The sequence below is a fragment of the Pinus tabuliformis genome, chromosome 1_1 (assembly GCF_031772625.1).
Source record: "Pinus tabuliformis cultivar Carrire ecotype Pingquan chromosome 1_1, CPIR1, whole genome shotgun sequence".
NCBI lineage: Eukaryota > Viridiplantae > Streptophyta > Pinopsida > Pinales > Pinaceae > Pinus > Pinus tabuliformis.
The window spans coordinates 940,472,814-940,495,332 of NC_142297.1; the positions used below are offsets into that span (position 1 = coordinate 940,472,814).

Here is a 22,519-nt window from a genome sequence, read left to right on the forward strand (position 1 = left end):
TTTAGGTATGTTCTATGCTTAGAGCAATTTATTTCAATTTTCACAGTTAGCTCAATATCTTTTCCAGATTAGCAATAACATCAGCGTTAAAGTAAACTATAGATAGAACATAAACATAAATTGCAGAAGACAAGCCAACACAAGAGGACACAAGCTGTGGCGCTAGCCAGGGACAAACCTCAATGTGGGGAAACCCTTGATCAATTCTTCTTACATGTTCTTCAATAGTTCAGTAGAGAGAGATATATAGTACATTTACAATAGAAGTCAACACTTTGACTTATCTAGATAAGAGCATAGATCATCTCTAAGGAGATGATACATGAGATCAGTTGAAGACATATTACTTCCACTGATTCTCCAAGGTGACTCCTTCACCTATCATTTTGCTACATCCCGTCATCATGCTGCATGCCACCGTGCTGCACTATGCTGCACCCATCATCACAATGCTGACCTGAAAAATATGAGCTGCGATAAATAAGATGACTGACATGGAGTTTGGCCCTAGTTGCCAATTTTAACACTCCCTCTCAACTAGGGAGAACTCCATCCTCTGATCCATATGTCTGACTGTACTATCTCTGCCATCAGTGCCTGCATTGCTTTGCTCTACTTTGCTAAACCATGAAGAAGAATAATTGATCGAGAATCTCTCATACCATTCTCTACTGACCCGAAGTCAGATTTACTAATCCCAGATCAATATCACAAGAGAGTCTCAAACCATTCATACTGATCCCAAATCAGTTTCATTGATCCCAGATCAATGGAGGTCATCCTAGCATAGGAAGTAAGGTAGAATACAACGCTGCGTCCATCGATAATACTACTATGGTCCCTAACCCCATTTCCCTACTCATTGGCCAGATGAGAGGTACTTCCCATGAGTCCTAGACTACATGGGTAGGATGCCTTGACAGGAGAAGTCATCATTAGTACTAGGGAATTTTCATTCAGGTTTTTCTTCTGTCCTCTATCTCCATATTTAGAGCCTATTAGGCTATTCGGTATCTCCATCATAGGAATTTTGTATAATCACCTTTTACTTTATCAATATCCAGGTATAAGTCTCCCATGAACCATATTTTTGCTGGGCCATGATTAGGTGCATATGGCATCGATGGTACAATCCAATGTTCTCTCCCCAGTGTTGCTTCAGAATGTATATTCCATCTACTAGTTCACTAACTTTCCTTGAGAACATAAATTTTCTTTCTCCAATCTGTCATGGTGATCTCTTCTTTTGATGAAATGGCCTTCTGCAGAATCATTGGCAACATCCCACAATGTAGCAGGGAATGACTGAGTCTGCTACCTGTTACCTAAGTCACAAGGTTCGGGTTTGAGTTCGGGTTCAACAATGATTTGGTTTGGTTCAAGTTTGAATTTTTTGGTGGGGATCAAATGAGGTTCGCCATTAGGTTCGTCTATATACACTTTCTATATATATTAATAATAAATATAAATTTTAAAATGAAATATAGCATAGAATTTTATGAAACCAATGTCAATAAAAATAAAAATTGCTATCATAGACTTGGAAATTGCACAGATAGATTACTAGTGTGACATGCAACATGAGGTCATGAGCTTGAACTATGAACTTGGTCAAAGGCCATGAGGTTCAAGTTTTTTTGAGATACGCCGAATTTTGAACCTCAAGATTGAGATTTGCTGAACCTTGTGACATAGCCTGTTAGTCCGACCTTTGGCCATCCAGATTGTTTCATATATATTGGAATGTCAGGTTGGGCCTTCTTTCCCAGAATCCAAGGAAGTTCAAGTTCGAACGGTCTCCCATGATAGTAGCCATTCCACCCACTGTCTATGTTGTTTGATATAGAGCACTCAGTATGCTCTGTAATTTGGTTAAATTAATGTCATTTGGCTCATGAATGCTTTAGGGCATAAAACTTTTATACTAATGTTGTGCTACTAAATTATTCTGTCTATTGATGTTGTCAAAATTTAATTTCCGTAGTTATGATGAAATTGAGCGTGATTGAAAGGAACTAAAATGGTAGTCTAGTTATAAATTTTTGGTAATATCAACTATGTTAATTATACTGTGCCAATTGCTTTATAGTTTTGTGTTCGCATTTCTGTCTGGGATGTTTTATAATGCATTTTACTTGTACAATTCTTCAAACGGGTGCTATATTTTAGAACCTTTTACTTAATGCTGTGAAGCTGATTCTTTGACTATTGTCAAAAATGATTAATGTACTTTTTGTAACTTGTTAAAATTTAGTTTAGACTAGTATGAGCTTGGACTAGACATAACACAAAATAAATATATGGATAGACAAAACACCATGCCTCTATATATTTGTGGCTTTTATCCTAATCATCGTTCCCCTGTTTCAGATTGGTAGTTGACAGAGAAACTGGGAAACCTAAGGGTTATGGATTTTGTGAGTATAGAGATGAAGAGACAGCAGCTAGTGCACGTAGAAATCTCCAAGGGTATGAGATAAATGGTCGGCAGCTACGTGTTGACTATGCCGAAAATGACAAAGGTGTGGACAGAAATAGGGAGCAGGTACTGTTTTAATTTCAAATCTTTTTTACAAGAATAATCCTGGTGTTCAGCTTAAGATTTTGATCTGCCCGAAAATGCTTTTGCAACTCCTCATAGTTGACTCTACATAGTTCCAATCTTCAGCTATGTTTGTTCAGGCTATGCTTTGTGTTTCTATTCATAAGTGTTTTGCTCTTAAATCCTAGATCGACAGTGTTGTGGTGTTTATATGTGCAAACCTGCAAGGCATTGCAGTATCATAGCCTGGAAGGGTTTGTGTACTTTGCTGGATTTAGACCCTACTAAAGCTTTCTCTGTTTAAAGTCATTCCTCTTTATTATTGCAAATTTTACTTGTGTTTCATCTGTTGGTTCACCAAAGATCAATGTTGCATTAATTGTTATCGGGATATTATCGGCGAGGGGAAAAAATTGGAAAAAATCGTAATATACAAAAATATTCATCTTTTTTTGAAATTTTTTTAATATCTAAAGCATCTACAACATAAAATAAATACATTGACACATAAATATGATAAAAGAACTAATATATAAGATGTGTAATACAATTTCTAGTGTGACATCATACATAACAATGAATCATGTCCTGAATAGTAAGTCCTGACTCTTGAGTCCCAAGTCAGCCTCAAAAGATCAACGAAAAATATAATAATGTATCTCATATCATGAGTCATAATGTCATATAAAATGAAATGAACCAAATAACTAAAGTCTAATACTACTGATTTCCTCTGCCCCTCTAGATGTAGATGTCGGTGGAGTTGGTAGGGGACTCTGCTGTGCTCTAGAAGCTACAGGAGGTAGACCACGTCCTCTATTGGTGACAGGGGTAGCTTGGGTAGGTTGTGTCACCTCCTCATAATTTTATCTATTTATTTGTTCATGTTTATATTTTTATTTTTTTCGATGAAAAAATCGCAAAAAAAAATTGTTGTATTTATCGGGCAATAGTATCGCTGGTTTTAAAAAACCACGATTTTACGATAAAATCACAATAAAATCGCGAGTAGTGCAACACTGCCAAAGATAAGATAAGATAATTTTATTAATGTTCAATGACTATTCAACGAATTTTATTAATGTTGGTTCAAGAAGTAGTATTAATGCTGTTGTTTAAGGCTTAAGCTGCTGAACTTCCCAAGACTTCTGAGACCTCTTCCGCCCATATTTTTGAAAGTAATTTTGCCTCCTATAAAAATTAGGTGCTCATTGAGCATTTTTTTAAGCGCAGAAGTCGATTATATCCTAGAATCTAGACAAGATGGAGTCTAAATGAACTTGGAGTGTTGTAGAGGAGATTTTTGAGATTGTGGTTGGTGATTTGTTCCATTGTGATTGATTGGAATTTCCTCTTCTTTTTGTATTTTCTTAATGATAATTCTTAAGCATTTTAGTAGTTTCATGACTGTTAGAATACATCTTTGATTTTATGAGATGTGAAATTAATTCTGTTAGAAAAGTGTACCAAAGACAAGTATTTCCTTAGGCTTGGTGTCTTGCCTAGGACTGTCCAACATGACCCCTTGACATAACTGTTGCTCCAAAATCTAGAGGCCAAGACAAAAAAGCCCTGATGGGTAGCTCTGTTGGTTGAAGCCCCCCTTGCCAAGTCCTTGGCCCGTTGTCATGAGGCATAGATTCAATCCTCCTTGGGCCCATCAGGGTCAAGGTCTGTAGTTTGAGCTGGTTGGGTATGGGGCCCCTTCGGGTGGGCCCGCCCAAGATCACTACGAGGAAAAAAAAACCTACAAGACAAAAAAAAAGACTAAGGGACAACAATTAGGTGTGGCCCACTATCACCACAACCACTACCTCCTCTTTATGAACTTTCAACAATAGGAGGCTTCCCTTTAGATAAACCACCTATGAGAGGTATGTTAGGTTTAGGAATCAAGGTGTCAAGAGAGGCTAATAGAGGATGGGTCTTCTTAAGTACAAGGCTCAATCAAGCAAGGAAACACAAATGACATCTTCTAACAAGGCCTTATTAGGGCACAATTGATCTAGTGCTTGAGACACATCAAGTGAAATGGACTAGCCTAGAATCAAGAGGCCAAGAAAAGGTTTCCAACAATGAATATCAACAATGAAATTGAGTAGGAAACCTTCAATAAGCCCCCAAGTTGAAGCCTAAGCCAAACTAGGGTTTCCTAGGGCAAGAGAATTTAGCCTTAGAATGGAAGGATTGACCACTAAAAGGATTCGATTTTGAGGCAATCAAGGTTCCTTTTGATGTTGGATCCTCCCACCAGCCAAAATTTCACCTCTAGGTCAACTTGCACCTTAGCCTAGCTAGCGGATTGACCTTAAGAGGGCTGAAAATTGAAATCAGAAAAAAGAGAGTGAAAATGAGTTTGGGGTTGATTTTGTGATTGAACACCAAAAGGATAAGGCTGGTGCTTAGTCCTTCAGATGATGGAGTCTATGGAGGTGAAATATTTGATAAATCTTGGTAAGGAGTGAGGGAATTTTGATATCCTAGCTCAAAACCCTAGCTATTACTTTTGTGAGGGATCAAATTCACTTGTGAGAGCTAATCCAAAGGTTCACCAAGGTTATTGCCATTCACATTTCATGCATGAGTGTTGCATACAATGATGTTATCTACATTCTATACAATTGATCTTCAATAATAAATGGCACAATAGAAAAACCCTAGATCACAATTCATTCCATATATTAGACACAAGAATAACGATTTCTTAAATACAAGGCTTACTTACAAGATAAAATGCATGAACAATCCTTTATTTATCCAAAGTAACATCTCCAATGCCAAGAAATAGCTCCAATATGTCAAAATACACCATAGAGTCACGTTTCCACGTGAATCCAAGAGTTTAAAATCTCTAAGAGGTTGAAATTATCACAAGTAATGATGATGAGATACAATGATCCTCTCTTTTATTTATACGAGGAGGATGACTACTAATTTGCCTAATAACTCCCCTAAAACCTGTTTGATATCATAATCTACTTGGGTTACAATCCAAACCACTAAATTTATGCAAATATGCCCTAATTAGCCCACATTTGTGAGATGAAATATCTCTAAGGTTGACGTCATCCAATGAGGGTGCCCCAAATGTCATGTCTAAGGCTGATGAAGTGACCAAGGTGGTGTAGAAGCATGTCAAGTACATGATTTGAGGATTGGCCCTCAAACCCACTTCATTGCCTTGTGTAGGTCTCGAGATCCAATTGGGGCACCACAAAGTGGTTTCCATGAGTCTCAAACTGCTCAAAGTGGCCTCCTTTTCTCCAACGTTGACGACTTCTCAAGTGCAACAAGCCCTCCCTAGTATCCCATGGTGAGATCATCTGCATCTGGGCTTTGAATCAACTGCCATCCATTAGTTGATGTCAAGGTTGACCTGGGGGCATGTTGGGTCCAATTGCGTCATCCTAAAGAATCATCAAATCTGGTACAAACTGATCAACATCCTAGGTGCAGGAGGTGCTTTGGGATGTGTTATCTGATGCTACTGCTCAGAGGCCTAAGAGTCTCAACCCTTCGCCTGTTTGTGCCAATATACTTCTTTGGAGGACATGGGTACCTATGGAGAAGTTGCCGAAGACCTGCGATGTTGAACCACCTGACAAAAACAACATGAATTCTAGTGAAAGTTGTTAGAAATACTGAGAGGGGGTGAATCGGTATTTCACTTTAATCAGTTAATTTTAACTTCGAAGCATTAAATTGACATTAGCATTAGAACAACATAAATCAACATCACATCACATGAACAATAAACAACACCATTCAACAATGCACGACATCAAGACTATACACGAGATTTTTAGGTGCAAACCCTTTCAGGGGAAAAGCCACCGAATGCTTCTTAATATAGGTCGTCAAATTTACATCAATAGGAAGTGCCAACTTCTAAGATTTTCAATATCAGTTGAAGGAGGCTCCAATGCCCTGGTTTATAGGCGCCAACCTAAAGGATGCTCCAACGCCCTGATTTACTAGCTCCAGTTGGAAGGATGCTGCAATGCCTTGGTTTACAGACTCCAACCTGAAGGATGCTCCAACGCCCTGATTTCCTAGCTCCAATTGGAAGGATTTTTCAACACATTGTACAGGCTCCAACCTACCCCAACACCACCCTGCCAATCATATGTTTTGATTTATAAAGAGTATCATCTCAAAAACATTTTGTATCTTACATATTTTGTGCTAACAATTTTTGTTTACATTTTATGGTTACTTTGCTTTCTCTTTTGAGAGCATTGCATTTTACTTTGAGCAAATATATCTTTAAATTGTTGAGAACATTCCTTATAAGGCACTGGTTTTATGGTTTTTGTCATATTAATGATTGACATTGTTATTTCAAGTTGCTCACTTCATATTTGCATATAAATCCTTGAAAGTAATCCATTTTCACTATAATGCTCTCCTAGAAACTCACATCTTTTAACTTAACTTTTCATTAGAGACCACCCCCCTTAATTAACCTAAGAGAACTCGAATGCAGAGAGTTGGGATTACTATGACAACCCCTTCTTTGAGTTCCTTGCCACCAACCACACCTTGTGGGGTTGAAGGCTTTTCTCACTAACTTGTAGGTAGTTGTAGGCGGCAAAGTCAACAATGCTAATTGAAAAAAGCTTATAACATGAGGCTGAAACTGGGTTTGTAATGATTCCAAGAAAAGAAAGAAAAAAATTTAAAAGGAAGCAACCCTAACCCCAGAATGAATAGGGATGAGTAGGAATGCTGAGTTGGACATCTTTGAATTGACGTAAAAAGGGGGGCCTCTCTAGGATGATAAATTTTCCGTTGGTGCTCCATTTTGGGTCTTCTTTAGCTTGTTAAATATTCTGGATTTAAGACCTCTGTGGTTTATTTCTTTTGACATTGTTACCAGAGAATCCACAGTAAGAACCATTTTCTGCCACCGTTTCAAATCCCAATTGGGATCCATCATTAGGACAACTTGAATGCTTGATAGAAGAAGAGCTTAATGGAGAGATTAAATAGTGATGAGGAGGGTAAATTGAGATGAATGTCGGCTCTTTTTGTTGTTGTTGTTGTTGTTGTTTAGAATAATAATTTTTGATTAATAATAGAAGAGAGTAATTGAGAGGAATGTCGGCTCTTTCCTTTTTGAATAATAATTTTGATTAATTAATGATGAGCTACTTAATTGATTTAAATTAATATAAATTATTATTATGTTGATCATTATCATAATTAAAATTAATATTAATTTTTAATTAATTAATTATAATTGGTTCCTTTTAATTTTTAATTAATTAATTATAATATTTTTAATAATAGGTTACTTTTAATTTAATATAAGAATAATTATTAATACTGATTGTCAATATTATTATTAATAATAATAATTATTACTAATATAATAATTATTAATAATAATTAGGATTAATAATATTAATATTGATCATAATTAAAATTAACAATACAATCCTAGTATATTGTAATAATATTTAATATTTAATAAATATAATATATGTTAGTACAAATTTTATTATGTTTAATATTAGTAAGCAGGGTCAAGTCCCTGGTCTTTGTGCTAACAGCCTCCAAAAATGCATGGGAAGGCCCCAAAAGATGCATCACAAAATGAAAACTTGAAATTTTTTAATATCGAGACCATTTTTTAGATAATTTTGGCTGGCCACTTGGAATATAAAGCTTTACATCTTATTGTAGCACTGTTTGGGATGTAATAATCCGTAATTGGAGTGATGCCATAAATATATCTCTGAAAGTTACCTTGTATTGTTACATATACACTTGCAATGGAAATGTTTATTATAAAATTATTCATTTTTGATATGAACGAGTGAGGACATGTTGGTGGTGGCATAATGGAGTGATTTATGATTACTGTGTCTTTTGGTTCATGGATAATGGTGATGAACATTGAATGTTGCCAACCATATGACACTTTTGCTGCAGGAGAGGTTTTTCAATGAGCATGCTTTATCCCTTGACTTGGGATATGATAGATGTACCATTGATTTGCCCCTAGAGATGTAGTACATACATTGTACTTACATAGTGGGCTAGCTTCTCCTTTTTTAGTTAGATATAAAACTATGTGGCAGTGTGATGAGAGACAGTTCCACGGTATGACCCTGTCAATGGCTTTAATTTTTGATGGCCTTCTTACCTTCTTACAATTACAGTTATGATAAATTATAATTACCTTCTCTTGATATTGAAAAGTGTTAGTTCTTTCGTTATTTTGTTCAAAATATCTGATGCTATTTTCCTAAAAATAAAATGCATCACACTGCCACTCATTAGTGTAAATTTTTGCTCTTGCAAGTTTGTGTCTGGAAAAGGGTTAGCTCAATGATGTTATTTAACTTTCATCTCTATTGTCACTAAAATATTATTAAACGGTTTTACAATGCTAATTATTCTATCTGCTGCTGTAGGGTCGAGGTGGACCTGGTCTGGCCTCAAATTTTGGTCAGTATCATGTATCTTTTATATCTACCCAAAGAAGATCATGCTACTAGATTTCTGGAGCATTTACCTCTGTTCCATTTTTCCTACGCTAGTCAATGCTTATGTTTTTTCAGTTGTTTTTCCAGACATGTTGAAACCTACTAAACATTATAAATATTTTTCTGCAGATAGTCAGAAATCGTCTGTAGGCCCTGCTATCTCTGGGGATCCATCATTTAATCAACCTATAGGCCTTACAGTGGCAGCTGCTGCAGCATCTGTCATGGCAGGAACACTGGGAGAGCCACAGACATCTGTGATAGATCAAAATCAGAATGCCATCCAAGGTCAAACTAATGTTGGAGGAAATGATCCTCTCACCCTTTATTTAGCTGGCATGTCCAGGAACCAGCTCTGTGAGTTCCTGAATGAGATGAAGGTAATGTATAATGTATTATATATCGGTGTTTAATTTAGGGCCTTCCTTCTATGTATCTAGTGAAAATATTCATCACCTTTATTTCCATCAAACATTCTTAGTGCAGGCTCTAGCTCAACAAAATCAACAGCAGGCTCGCCACATTTTGCTTCTGCATCCGCAATTGCCAAAAGCTATTTTTCAGGTTAGTCATTCCGTGAAACATCAAATACAAAGGCTTATTTACATGCATATGTTGGCTTTGGCTTAAAATCTTGGTCTGCAAAAATGCTTTTTTAATGAACCTTCAACTCTTAATAGAAGATTGGATTCTTTTGTTAAAATTTTTAGCTCTTTACAATGTTGAAAGAATATGGGTATCATGGTTAGTGCATTCTAAACATTATGTTCCACTCTTTCTTGAGTATTTACCAAGGCTTGGAAAAAGGAGCAGTGGGGCATGGGGGAAAAGTTCCTGGGATGATTTGAGGGAACTACCCAACTATAAGGGGATAGGATATGCTCCCATTGTCTTCCATTTCACTTGGAATATGGAAGAATTGACTAAAAAATAAAAAATGTAAATTTTATTATCAATGGAACAATTGACTAACAAGTAAACACAATTCTAATTTAAGATACAGAGATATATTTCTGCCTAGAAGTATTTCAGGAGTCTGGTTTGAAGATGCAGGAATTTGATGTGTAGCATACCTGGCACTCTCTTTTCACTGTTGAGAGTACTGGGCACTTTGGAAAACACAATTTCCTGCTTCTGTATACTCTGATACCAAGTTTTCCCTCACTAGACTTATTTCTTGACAGAAAATTTGCCCAAGAAATCGACTTAGCCCATTGGTTGATGATTATAACTGGCCCATCGACTGTCTACATGGATCTATTGTCTGTCGACTCTGCCCGTTGACTGCATTCATGGATCTACTGTCTGTTGACTGTATGCACAGATCTACTGTCCATCAACTATCGACACATTTATTATCCAGTTTGAGAGAATTTTTCGGTGTAAATCACATGATATTTCTTTTGTCGACACGTTTCGAACCAACCAGTGTGGTTCATCATTAGGACAAGTTGAAGAATCAGATCCAGCTTCGCATGTTAAATAGTGAGAGGGGAACCTCCAACGGCTATAATTCAAGATCAGGTAACGGTTAAAATAAGATCAGCTGTTAGTCATTTTAACTGTTACCTGATCTTGAATTATAGCCGTTGGAGGTTCCGCTCTCACTATTTAACATGCGAAGCCGGATCTGATTCTTCAACTTGTCCTGATGATGAAACACACTGGTTGGTTCGAAACACGTCGACAAAAGAAACATCATGTGATTTACACCGAAAAATTCTCTCAAACTTGATATGGATCACAGAAGCCTCAATTCAATAGCATTTATTATCCATTGATTGTGTAAACAAATTTTACTGCTTGTTGATGGTTATACAGAACTGCTGTGTAATAATCATACCCTGCATATGCTATAGATATGCAAGTCCAGAGACATACAACTCATGACAACTTAGACCTTATAAAGATTAAGTGCAACTCACTTATTAATCTAAAAACAATAATTAACACAAGTAATTACACTAAATAAACATCACATGAAATACAAGAACACTTATCTTTTATAATTGTCCACTGACTGGCTGCAAACTTTAGATGTTCCACACATCCATAGACCTTATGGCTCTAAATATCTCACCAATGGGTCTTCCCCATGTTGGGGCTATGACTCCACCAAGGCAAAGGCTCACCTAGAGCCAACTGTCGTCACATAGTCAATGCCAAACAAGTACTAGGGTAAGGCACCAACTCTAGTAGCTTCCCAACATATAGCCTTTCATCCCCTAGACTACACAACCCAAGGTAGTGCACCCCGTTCTTTGCCTTTGTAGCCCCTGAGCCCGTGCCATGACCCTTCCAGAGCTTCCAGCATAGGCCAGCCAAGAAGTTTTAGAGTACTATAGTGTCAGGAGTTGCAATTGTTCTCAAGAGTCTCTAGGAACCCCTCATGCCTGACACTGGGCAATACCATCCAATCAATTCCCTCTCTCCGAGCTAAGGCGGCCAATGAGAATTGGCAACAGTATCGTACCTAGGATTCACAATGGTTTACTAGGGTACCAGGCTCAATGGCTATCCAAGCTTATACCTCCTCCAGTCTCCAGCAAGAACTAGGAAGAATGATGGTTGATTCATGGAAAGAATTTTCCATTACCATGGCAAAACAAGAGTTATGTATACAAGGTGTCTTTTTGCCAGGTGCCCCCCCAAAGAAATCACCACCACAATTTGGGAACTCAATTAGAATATTCATTCACTTTTGGACTTAAGATATAACATAGAACTAAGACTTGGACTTATACCCCGCCCTTTATGACTTAGGGTTATAAAGTGACTTTTGGAATATTATATTATTTTTTTAGGAACCGTGTCATGGTTTACCCCCCTTACCTTTCCCTCTGTGATATTCCATATAGTGGCTTTTGGAATGCTATATTATTTTCTTGGCTTAGAAACCAGGTCATGGTTTAACCCTTCACCTTTCTCTCTTGTGGAGTCCTAACCGCCCATCTCTTGTGTTTGACTTGGTTTGCAGTAGTGTTGTATTTATTAACATGAGTGTGATTACATATTACATCACTAGACGCATTGGCCTTTTAGCACATAGGTTCTCTGGCCTTAATCACATAGGCACTTTTGGCCTCAAAACATAAAAGCTCACTGCCTTGGACGTTAGAAGAGTGGGGCTTCCTTACTCTTGTTCTCCCTCTTGTGTTATGTATTGAGGTTCCTTCAACATTTGTCAATCTTAAGGATATCATGTGCCCTTGCATTGGCTATGATCTAGGTGGATGTTGGTGGCCACCCACCTATACCATTTGGACCCCCACAACGGTCTCTTTCAATTTTTCACTTTCCTTAATTATAGAGCAGTATACTATTTTTAGCAGTTTTTCGGGTCCTAAACTTTCGGAGACGTTTTGAGGCCCTAAACGACGTTTTTTGGGAAATCCACCGCCAACGATTTTTCTGATAAAAATCGTCTTTTCCGTCGTAGTCCTCAGAGAGATCTTTCCAACGGGCTATCATGCGCGTCAAATGGAGATAATACGACCAATTCGCGACCCCGGGAAGTTGGCTGTCCAACTCACCCCAAAACGGGGCCCACAATTTGGCGTTTCATCTTCTAGGGTTAGGTTTCGGGATGTGAAGGGTTTTCCATTGTTTCTCAATAATAAATAGGCCTTTGAGCCTCATTGTAACACAGTTCGGAACAATTTAGAGGCATGTAGCCACCACATCTCTTCTCAGAGATAAGCTACCATCGCCCTAGCTGGTTTATTTCCATTTCTGGTTGTAAGCATATTTCAGTATTCTCCATTAATGAAATGAAGTATTATTTCCGCTGCATCTCTGTTTTTATGGTTATCACATCTCTATATTTATGGTTATCTCTGTAATCTATTGCGTTCCTGTCTAAATCCGGATCAGTGGTATCAGAGCGGTCTGCTTTTTCTCTATTTTTCTTTGCATGTCCCCAATGAGGTCGGGATATAAGGAGTTAGGGCTTGAACTGGTCGAACCTTTGCAAGACCAGCCTCGCAAATCTCGATGGACTCCCATGGCGGATGAGAAGAAAAACGAGAGGTCAGGAGATCCTATCAAAATCTTGCTCGAAGAAGCCCTCGAGCGACAAAGGAATGCGATGATGGACAACTTTGCCCAGATCCTTCAGCGGCTACCCAGAGGCGACGCATCGGCTTCCAACAGCTACTCTGGAAACACCACACTGTTTAAGGTACAAGTTAATTTTGAAATCCCCATCTTCGAGGGTCAAATAGACGCAGATGCCGTAGATAAATGGTTAAATCTGCTAGATGGGTATTTTTCTGTTCATGAATTTTCAAGTCGGGAAAAGATTGTTTTCGCTCTTCTCAAAGCAGCCCCCCACATCAAGGACTGGTGGGAAACCTACTGTGAGCAGAAGGATGAAAGTACAGGTTCACTGTTTTTAGCCGCACCCACTTGGAATGACTTCCGGGATGCCATCAAGGAGCAGTACTACCCTGTCAAAAGCTATGAGGACAAATACATTAAATGGACCACACTGCGGCAGGGATGAGACCAAGTTGTGCCAGAGTTCACAAACATTTTTCATACCCTTCGCACACAGTTGGGTATCAAAGGTTCTGAGCTGCATCTGGTACTCAAATACCGCGGTTGCCTACACAGATACATCCAGGAAGAGATGGAGTTCTTGAACATCTCCTCACTCAGCACAACATACCGATACGCTGTCAAAATCGAGCAAAATTCAAAATAGAAAAAGCGAGACTTTGGATCTGCAAATCTGAAGCCTAAAGGACAAAGCCAAGACAGGGTGACCCAGGACAACCCCTCGAAGCTGCAAGAAAAGAACAACACCACGAAGCCAAAGAGGGACACAGGAAAGTGGTGTGAGTTCCACAAGAGTCCCACTCATAACACAAGTGAGTGTCGGACCAAGCAGTCGCTGGTGGTCGAGTTGAAGGCTTTCGAATCAGATGCATGTTCCGACTCTGAGCCAGAACCCGACAAGGGGGATGGCAAAGGGAAGCAAATCATTGATGCGGATCCTAGTGCCACTGTTGCCACTGCCAAGATCCAGAAGAATGAGCCCGAAGAGCCAGAGGAGGGGGAACGTCTTTTCCACTCACAGATGTGGGTGAAGGGTTCGTCGCTGCAATTCATTGTCAACAATGGCAGCCAAAAGAACCTCGTTTCAGCAGAGGTCGTGAAGCGGTTGGGCCTACCAACTATGCCACACCCACAATCGTACAGTATCGGGGGGCTTCATGAAGGACGAGATCTCAAAATTCGCCAACAGTGCCGCCTTCCCTACAGCATCAAGCCCTTCACAGATGAGGTATTGTGTGATGTTACACCTTTGGATGTTTGTGATGTACTAGTAGGCCAACCATACTTGTGGAGGCGACATGTTGTGTATGAATCAAGGCCTCGCGCTGTCATTATTTCTTTGGATAATTCATTATACAGGATACCAGAGGTAGCCCCACCTACCGCCACCTCTTTGATCACTGCCAAGAAAGGAAGCAAGCTCATCTCACAGAATAGGAAATTTATTTTTTGTCTGGTTCGCTCCCAAAGTAAGGGGAAGATCGTTGCTACATCCATGACCCCCACGAAGGGTTCCTCCACGCAGTAGCAGTAGTAGAGGGATACAGTCAGAACAGAACACAGTAACAACTTCTTCTCACTCACAGGGGATAACACACAAGTTTCAGGTGGGCAACAAAGTCTGGTTACATTTGCAGAAAGAACGCCTTACCAGAACCCATCAGAAACTCAGACCACTCCGACATGGTTCTTACACTAGTACCAAGGCTACGGGAAACAATGCTTGGAAGCACAACATTCCTCCATTCCTTCGCTTGCACCGAGTGTTCAATATGGACCATCGTCGACCATGCTTCCCACCATTTTTGGATGCATCAGATATTGCAGAATAGCTCACCAGAGACCCAGCTCAGCAGAAGCTCCCTCATCTCAGGGAGGAACTCAACGCAATGGGGACCATTGCTTCCTAAGGGGGGAGGAATGATCCAAGTGGATGTTGGTGGCCACCCACCTATCCCATTTGGACTCCCACAACGGTCTCTTTCAGTTTTTCACTTTCCTTAATTATAGCGCAGTATACTAGTTTTAGCAGTTTTTCGGGTCCTAAACTTCCGGAGCCGTTTTGAGGCCCTAAACGACGTTTTTTGGGAAATCCACCGCCAATGATTTTTTTGATAAAAATCACCTTTTCCGTCGTAGTCCTCAGAGAGATCTTTCCAACGGGCTATCATGTGCGTCAAATGGAGATAATGCGACCAATTCGCGACCCTGGGAAGTTGGCTGTCCAACTCACCCCAAAACGGGGCCCACAATTTGGCGTTTCATCTTCTAGGGTTAGGTTTCGGGATGTGAAGGGTTTTCCATTGTTTCTCAATAATAAATAGGCCTTCGAGCCTCATTGTAACATAGTTCGGAACAGTTCAGAGGCATGTAGCCACCACATCTCTTCTCAGAGATAAGCTACCATCACCCTAGCTGGTTTATTTCCATTTTTGGTTGTAAGCATATTTCAGTATTCTCCATTAATGAAATGAAGTATTATTTCCACTGCATCTCTGTTTTTATGGTTATCGCATCTCTATATTTATGGTTATCTCTGTAATCTATTGCGTTCCTGTCTAAATCCGGATCAGGCTAATGGGGAGCTTGATGGGGAGAGGAATAACTCCACACTCGATGTTGTTTATTAACTCAAAACATGCATATATTTAAGAGGAAGTGGTTACTCACTTCACATTCTATGAGGGACTATTGGTTTGCCCCAAGTTTGTTTATTTCACCTACCTTTGAATTATGTACAATTAGGATACAAAAATAATAACCTTGAAGGATTATGTGTCTAACATTATGCCCTTAAGCCAAAGGGGTGTTTGTGAGTCCGAGCATCATTCTAAACTTTTCAAAGTTTTCTCTTGCATGCGCTTTGGTGAATATGTCCACATTTGGCTCATTTGTGTAGCAATGTCTCAAATGAATAATGTTGGTGTCTACATGATTCAAATTAGATGGTGCCAAAAAATGTTACTGATCAAATCGACAATGTTGCTAAGGTCCTGACAATTTGTTGCATAGACACACAGAGGACAGGGACCCACTATCACCTCGGTCCAAACCCTTGCTATTTAAGCCCAACACCTCCTAAATAGCCAAGGAAGGAGTCCCTAATATCCGCAAACCACTCCAATGCATGATTTGTTGAAGAATCAAGGGCAATTAGGTGTAATGTGATGACTTGATAACAATTTGTGGAGTCTTTTTACTTTTTCTTGTTAGCTTAAACTTATTCTTCTTATTATTAATTCATGTGTATACGTCAACAAACTGCGACCAAAAACATAAGAACAAGAACACAAGATGTTCGCTCTCTGCCGGGGCCAAAACCTCTCTTCTCTTGAGAGGAAAACCCTTTAGTAGGTTTCTCTTATTGAAGCTTCTTATTGATCAATGCCAAACCCTAGACCCTTGACAAGAATATTCTCCAAGCTCAAGTTAAGCCCTTTCAAGATTACTTCTCCTTGCAGCACTTTGTCCTCCTCCTTCCAGCACTTTGTATTTCTTCCTACGACACTTCTTTTGGTGGCTGTAGAAACCTTGGATTGTATACTCTAGAATGACTTTCGACCTTTTCTTCCTTCGCTTGTGATGGAGCCTTCCTAACTTAAGGAGATGATCTTGTTGTCTCCCAACTGAGCCTTCTTCTTTTTCACAAATATTGCAGACTTAGAGCAATAGTAATGCATCCCTAGTTCTTCGCACTTTGAGGGAATACCTTCACAAGAATTATGTTAGACTTCTCCTTTTCCCTTCGCTTGCATAACCTTCTTCCACTCTTGAGTGAGAGGCCTTATCGGCTTAATGATTTAGCCCAACCAACGAGATTATATCACTGTTATAGTGGTGTTGTTTTGACCGCAGGTAGGGCTTCCTTTCTTTGCATGTGTGACTATAACAACCCTTTAACACTTTGCTTTTTTCTTCCTCGTTTCTTCACTGCACTAGAGGCTCCTTTCCTTCACTCTTTTCTACCCTTTCCTTGTCCCTTCACTTAGCAGATTTCAGAGGTACTTGCTTGGCGTTATGTTGGAGTGGATAACCTCTATATATAGAGGATTGTCCCTCCTTTTAGGCCGACTAGCAAGCGACTTGCTATTTGTAGCCCGACTTGCTATCTTTGCTTCGAATGGCTTCTTTAGAGGTGTCTTTGCTTTGGAGGAGACTTGACTTTGCTTGGAGGGTTATTCTTTGACTCTTATACAAACATGTACATGGAGTAACATGCCCTTAAGGTCTTCAACATTTTCTTTTGACCATTTGACTCACCTATAACACTTTAACATGTGCTAGACCTATTTCAATGAGCAAGAAACTCATTGACATATATTATAAAAATATTATTTATTCTTTTGAATAAATACAAATCAAAAGTACATTTATGAAGACCGAACTTAGTTACATTTCCTTCAACACTCCGTCTTAACTAGGGAGGTATTCATACAACATCACAAGGTGTTTGGCTATGTTTCAATCTTGAAGAATTCACATAAGAGGAACCGGATTGGCAATCCATCTGTTATAGCGTCATAGTAATCAACATTGTTTCCACAGCAAGCCCTTGACTGACAACTCTATCTCTCAATAGATTAGAGCACAATGTTGGCGAGACCAATGACTTATAGACACCTTAGTCATTGTCTCTCAAGTTACATACCCACCCGGGTGTTCACTAAGTATGACCTTTTAAGACTATTCTTATCTTGGGTTCCCAACCCTCAAAGAATATCGGTCCTCTTGCCTACTCTTGTCTTGGATGCTCTACACATCCTCAAAGAGTATTGGATGCCAGATGATTATCCAATCCTCCCATTCTTTCTTCCCAAGTGAAGACGAGAATGTTGTGTCTATCACTTCCTCTAAATTGAGGAAGACATGCCCTAGTATCCTCTGACAAGGTACTTGTCCAAGTTCCTTTGTAATTGGGAACTTGTTATAACTCCCTCTTAGGTAAGCACTTGTCCATTCATCAGCAACTTCTTCTTTGTGGGTCTTCCAACTGCTTGATCTCCTTCCTTCCTTTGATGTCATGAAGTCTTTATTCGAACTTCTTCTCAGTAAGGCACCATCCATCAATCACTTTCCTTCATGGTCTGTCATGTCATTACTTCCTTCGTGGAAAGTGGCCTTCTTGTCATATCTCCGGTTCTCTTGTCATCTGGTTATTCCTTGTCATCTTGTCTATGCTTCACACTACTCTTCACATGGATTCTTCTTTGTACTTGCTTGGTCCTGTGCTTTTATCTAGTAGCCCTTGATGACTTCATCTTGATATTGCTTCAATGTTAAATGGTGCTTTCGTTGGATAGCTTCTTCATCTTGACATCTTCGTAGAGTAGAATTAGTTATCCGCACCTTTCATATCTCCAAGGCCTTCATAGGTGTCAAGGGTCCTTTGATCTTTTTCTTTCTTTGTCAAAGTTATCATGATTCTTTCAGGAGATGTCTTCAAAGTATCTTTGTCAGATTGAGAGATTCTTTGTGATAATGGCATTCTTCACATGCTTGATCTTTTTCTTCATTTGCTTCTTCATGGATAGGTTTTTCAACCACCTTATGCTCCTTGTGGGAGCACTTCTTCATTGCTTGCTTCTAGGACTAGTCAACATTTCTTCTTCACTTGCTTCTTAGTCAGTAATTTTATAGTCCTTATGTGAGTATTTCCTTTTGTTGACTTTTGTAGTACATGCCTTCGAGCATGTCATTAGTGAAAGAGATTCTTTCCTACTTGATCATGTCATAGAACTTGTCCCACGACTCAATAATATACAAATGATAACACGACTAAACTTTGATGCATACATACCTCAACTTGATTCTCCTTTGATCATCTTAGCTTGATTTGGTTGTCCTTGGTGTGGCCCTTCTTGCTTCATCTTAGCTTGCCTGCATATCATCTTTTTTGTTGAATCCCATGAATGGGATTCCCAATGAGACATCTACTTTTGTTTATGAATCTTCTTTTTAAGATTCCATCATAGGATCTTGAAGACCCTTACCTTGCAAATGTTTCTTTCTTTTTGATGATGGAGGTCTCCTAAGATTCTTAATCATGATCAATTTTCTTTCATTGTGGATGAGGTCCTATACTAGGTATGCTCCTTCTACGTGAATTTCTTGAGCTATATCTACCATGCTCCTATATTCTAGAAGATATTTCTAACCATGCATTTAGTTCTATTATAAATGCTCCTTCTACACGAGTATTTAGAACTTTATGTCATGCTTCTAGATTCTAAAAGATGTTTCTAGCCATGCAATTTTATTCTATTCCTATATGCTCCTATCCTACTAAAAAATTTGAAAGAAGACTTTAAGTAAAGAGTTTGACTTAGTCATAGTAGAGATCCAAAGGATCTTCCTTCTTTTGTTTCTTTTCTTCTTCTTTCACCTCTTGAGTCATGTGAGCTTCTTCCCTTTTTCTTTTGTTGTTGTTGTCCTTCTTTAGTTTAGGACAATTCCTTTTGTAGTGTCCATATTCTTGGCATCCATAGCATGGGATTTTGGACTTATTTTTGTTGTTTGTTCTTTGTGGACCAAATTTGCCAAATTTTCCCTCTCTTGGCCATGGTAGCAAATGCTTGCTCCTTTGATCCCACATCCTCTTTTTCTTTGACTCTTGTTTCTTCTATCTTGCATAGAGACCACATTTCACTTAGTGGGGTGGCTTCCTTCTTTGCATATATGCTTGATGTGAAGTTGCCCCAATCCTTAGGTAGAGCATTGAGTATTATAGTTGTCATTTCTCTGTCAGATATGACTTCCCATAGCTCTTGAAGTTGATCCCTCATCTCAGAGGGCTTCATGAAGTAGGGATCTCTTCCTTCCTTTGATATCTTCATTTTGTACAATTCATTTCGTAGAGATATCCCTTCTCCAGCTGTGAGAATAGCTCTACTAGTTTATCATAGATTTCTTTTGATGTTTCGAGTTTGGTGACACAAGGAATGAGAGAGTCTTTGATGGATTCTATTAAAATCCTTTGAGCTCTTGTCTTATCCTTATTATACTTGGCCAAGGCTTGAGTTTGTTCCTTAGTAGGAATAGTGACATTCCTTTTGATGTGTTCTAGGAGTTCATTCTCCTTGAGAAGTAAATTTGTCTTCTTCTTCCATGCAAGAAAATTATTGGTTCCTACCAATTTGTTGCTTTCCTTGCAAAAATACATTGATGTATATTCAGAAGGGGACATATACTTACTTGATAGATTTTGAGATGTAGTAGACTTGCTTTCTCCTTGAAGACTTGATGGCTTGCCTTGATCTTGATGTTCTTCAAGTTGCTTTCTCCAAGTGGGCTTGCTTGATGATGAGATTTGCTCGATGACTTGTAGTGTGATGTAGGTCCTTCTTTGATTTACTCTTCTGGTAGGTGCCTTTTTTTTCAGGCTGTTCTTCTTGCTTTGTAGGCTTTTTTGATGAAAGATAGCTGGTAGACCTTCTTGTCCTTGATGTGATAGAGACTTCTTGGCTAGATGCTTCAACTTTTGTAGATGTTCTTCCTTGATGAGTGTTCTTGAGATGCCCTTTCCTTGATGTGTCACCTTAGCTTTGATACCATGTTGAAGAATCAAGGGCAATTAGGTGTAGTGTGATTCTTCTTGACTTGATAACAATTTGTGGAGTCTTTTGACTTTTTCTTGTTAGCTTAAACTTCTTCTTCTTCTTATTAATTCATGTGTGTGTACTTCAACAAACTGCTACCAAAAACATAAGAATAAGAACACAAGATATTGTCTCTTTGCCAGGGCCAAAACCTCTCTTCTCTTGAGAGGAAAACCCTTTAGTAAGTTTCTCTTATTGAAGCTTCTTATTGGTCAATGCCAAACCCTAGACCCTTGAAAAGAATATCCTCCAAGCACAAGTCAAGCGCTTTCAAGATTACTTCTTGCAACACTTTGTCCTCCTCCTTCGAACACTTTGTATTTCTTCCTATGACACTTCTTTCGGTAGCTATAGAAACCTTGGATTGTATACTCTAGAATGACCTTCGACCTTTTCTTCCTTCGCTTGTTTGGAGCCTTTCTAACTTAAGGAGATGATCTTGTTGCCTCCCAACCGTGCCTTCTTCTTTTTCCCAAATATTGCAGAGTTGAGCAGCAGTAATACAACCCTAGTTCTTCGCATGTGTCAGGGAATACCCTCAGAAGAATTAGACTTCTCCTTTTCCCTTCGCTTGCATAGCCTTCTTCCACGCTTGAGTGAGAGGCCTTATATGATTGTTATAATGGTGTTGTTTTGACCGCAAGTAGGGCTTCCTTTCTTCGCATGTGTGACTGTAACAACCCTTTAACACTTAGGTTTTAACGAGATTATATGATTGTTATAGTGGTGTTGTTATAGTCACACAGTCCAACAAGATTATATGATTGTTATAGTGGTGTTGTTTTGACCGCAGGTAGGGCTTCCTTTCTTCGCATGTGTGACTGTAACAACCCTTTAACACTTCGGTTTTTCTTCCTCCTTTCTTAGCTGCACTAGAGGCTCCTTTCCTTCATTCTTTTCTACCCTTTCCTTGTCCCTTCAGTTCGCAGATTTAAGAGGTACTTGCTTGATGTTATGATGGAGTGGACAACCTCTATATATAGAGGACTGTCCATCCTTTTAGGCTGACTAGCAAGACGACTTGCTATCTTTTCTTCAGATGGCTTCTTTAGAGGTGTCTTTGCTTTGGAGGAGACTTGACTTTGCTTGGAGGGTTATTCTTTGTGAAAATTTCTGTATCTATATATTAGAAATCCTACTACAATCATTGGTTTGTCATCTCCTACTTGTTATTACATTCAACAAGTTATTTAATTTATAAACAGTGATGAAAAACACTACTGCAGACTACATTGACATATAGATCATAAAATGAAATAGATACAAGACAAACACACAAGGGTCACCGTTAGTTTTTGGACAAATGTCCACGAAAAGGACCAATGCAGGAAAACCGGTGCAACATATAGAGGGTTTGTATTATTAAGCAAGTAGAATCTGAGTACAATAGGTTGCCTCACACATCGGCTAACCTTCCAGAGAAATATCGGCAACAAGAAATACATACGAGGGTTTACTTCGTTTTCTAAGTCACAACTGATCCACTGAATCGCGGACTTCGGCAAGCACTGTGAAAATCCCAGCACAATCTTTCTCTATGTGGGCTAGTGTCTTGCCTCTAGGAGAATGTGTCACTTCTTTGTTGGATTGATTTGCTCTTAGGAGCTTCGACTTTAGCCTCTCGGCTCAGAACATCGAACTACCAACAAAATCTAGAACTCCCGACGATTATCTCACACTGCCACTACAAGAACCCTCTTGGCCTGCGTCAACTCTGCATGAGCCCCTTCCTAGGTTGCGTAGGCCTTTGCGCTGCCTATCTGATGCTATCGCTGCCTCTTTAACTGGTATTCGTTGTCTCGGAACTCTCTTTCAATCCAACTCTCTGC

At 39.1% G+C, this 22,519-nt stretch overlaps 1 protein-coding gene across 2 annotated transcripts in view; it reads left to right on the forward strand.

Moving 5' to 3' along the window:
* The window catches only part of CSTF64 (cleavage stimulating factor 64), a 186,927-nt gene that overhangs the window by 87,888 nt on the left and 76,520 nt on the right, over positions 1–22,519 (forward strand). For both annotated transcript variants that reach the window (XM_089393003.1, XM_089393004.1), the window contains exons 3-6: positions 2,371–2,545; positions 8,965–8,998; positions 9,166–9,416; positions 9,523–9,600. In XM_089393003.1, the coding sequence (XP_089249129.1) occupies positions 2,371–2,545; positions 8,965–8,998; positions 9,166–9,416; positions 9,523–9,600 (538 nt within the window). The remainder of the gene's footprint in view (positions 1–2,370; positions 2,546–8,964; positions 8,999–9,165; positions 9,417–9,522; positions 9,601–22,519) is intronic.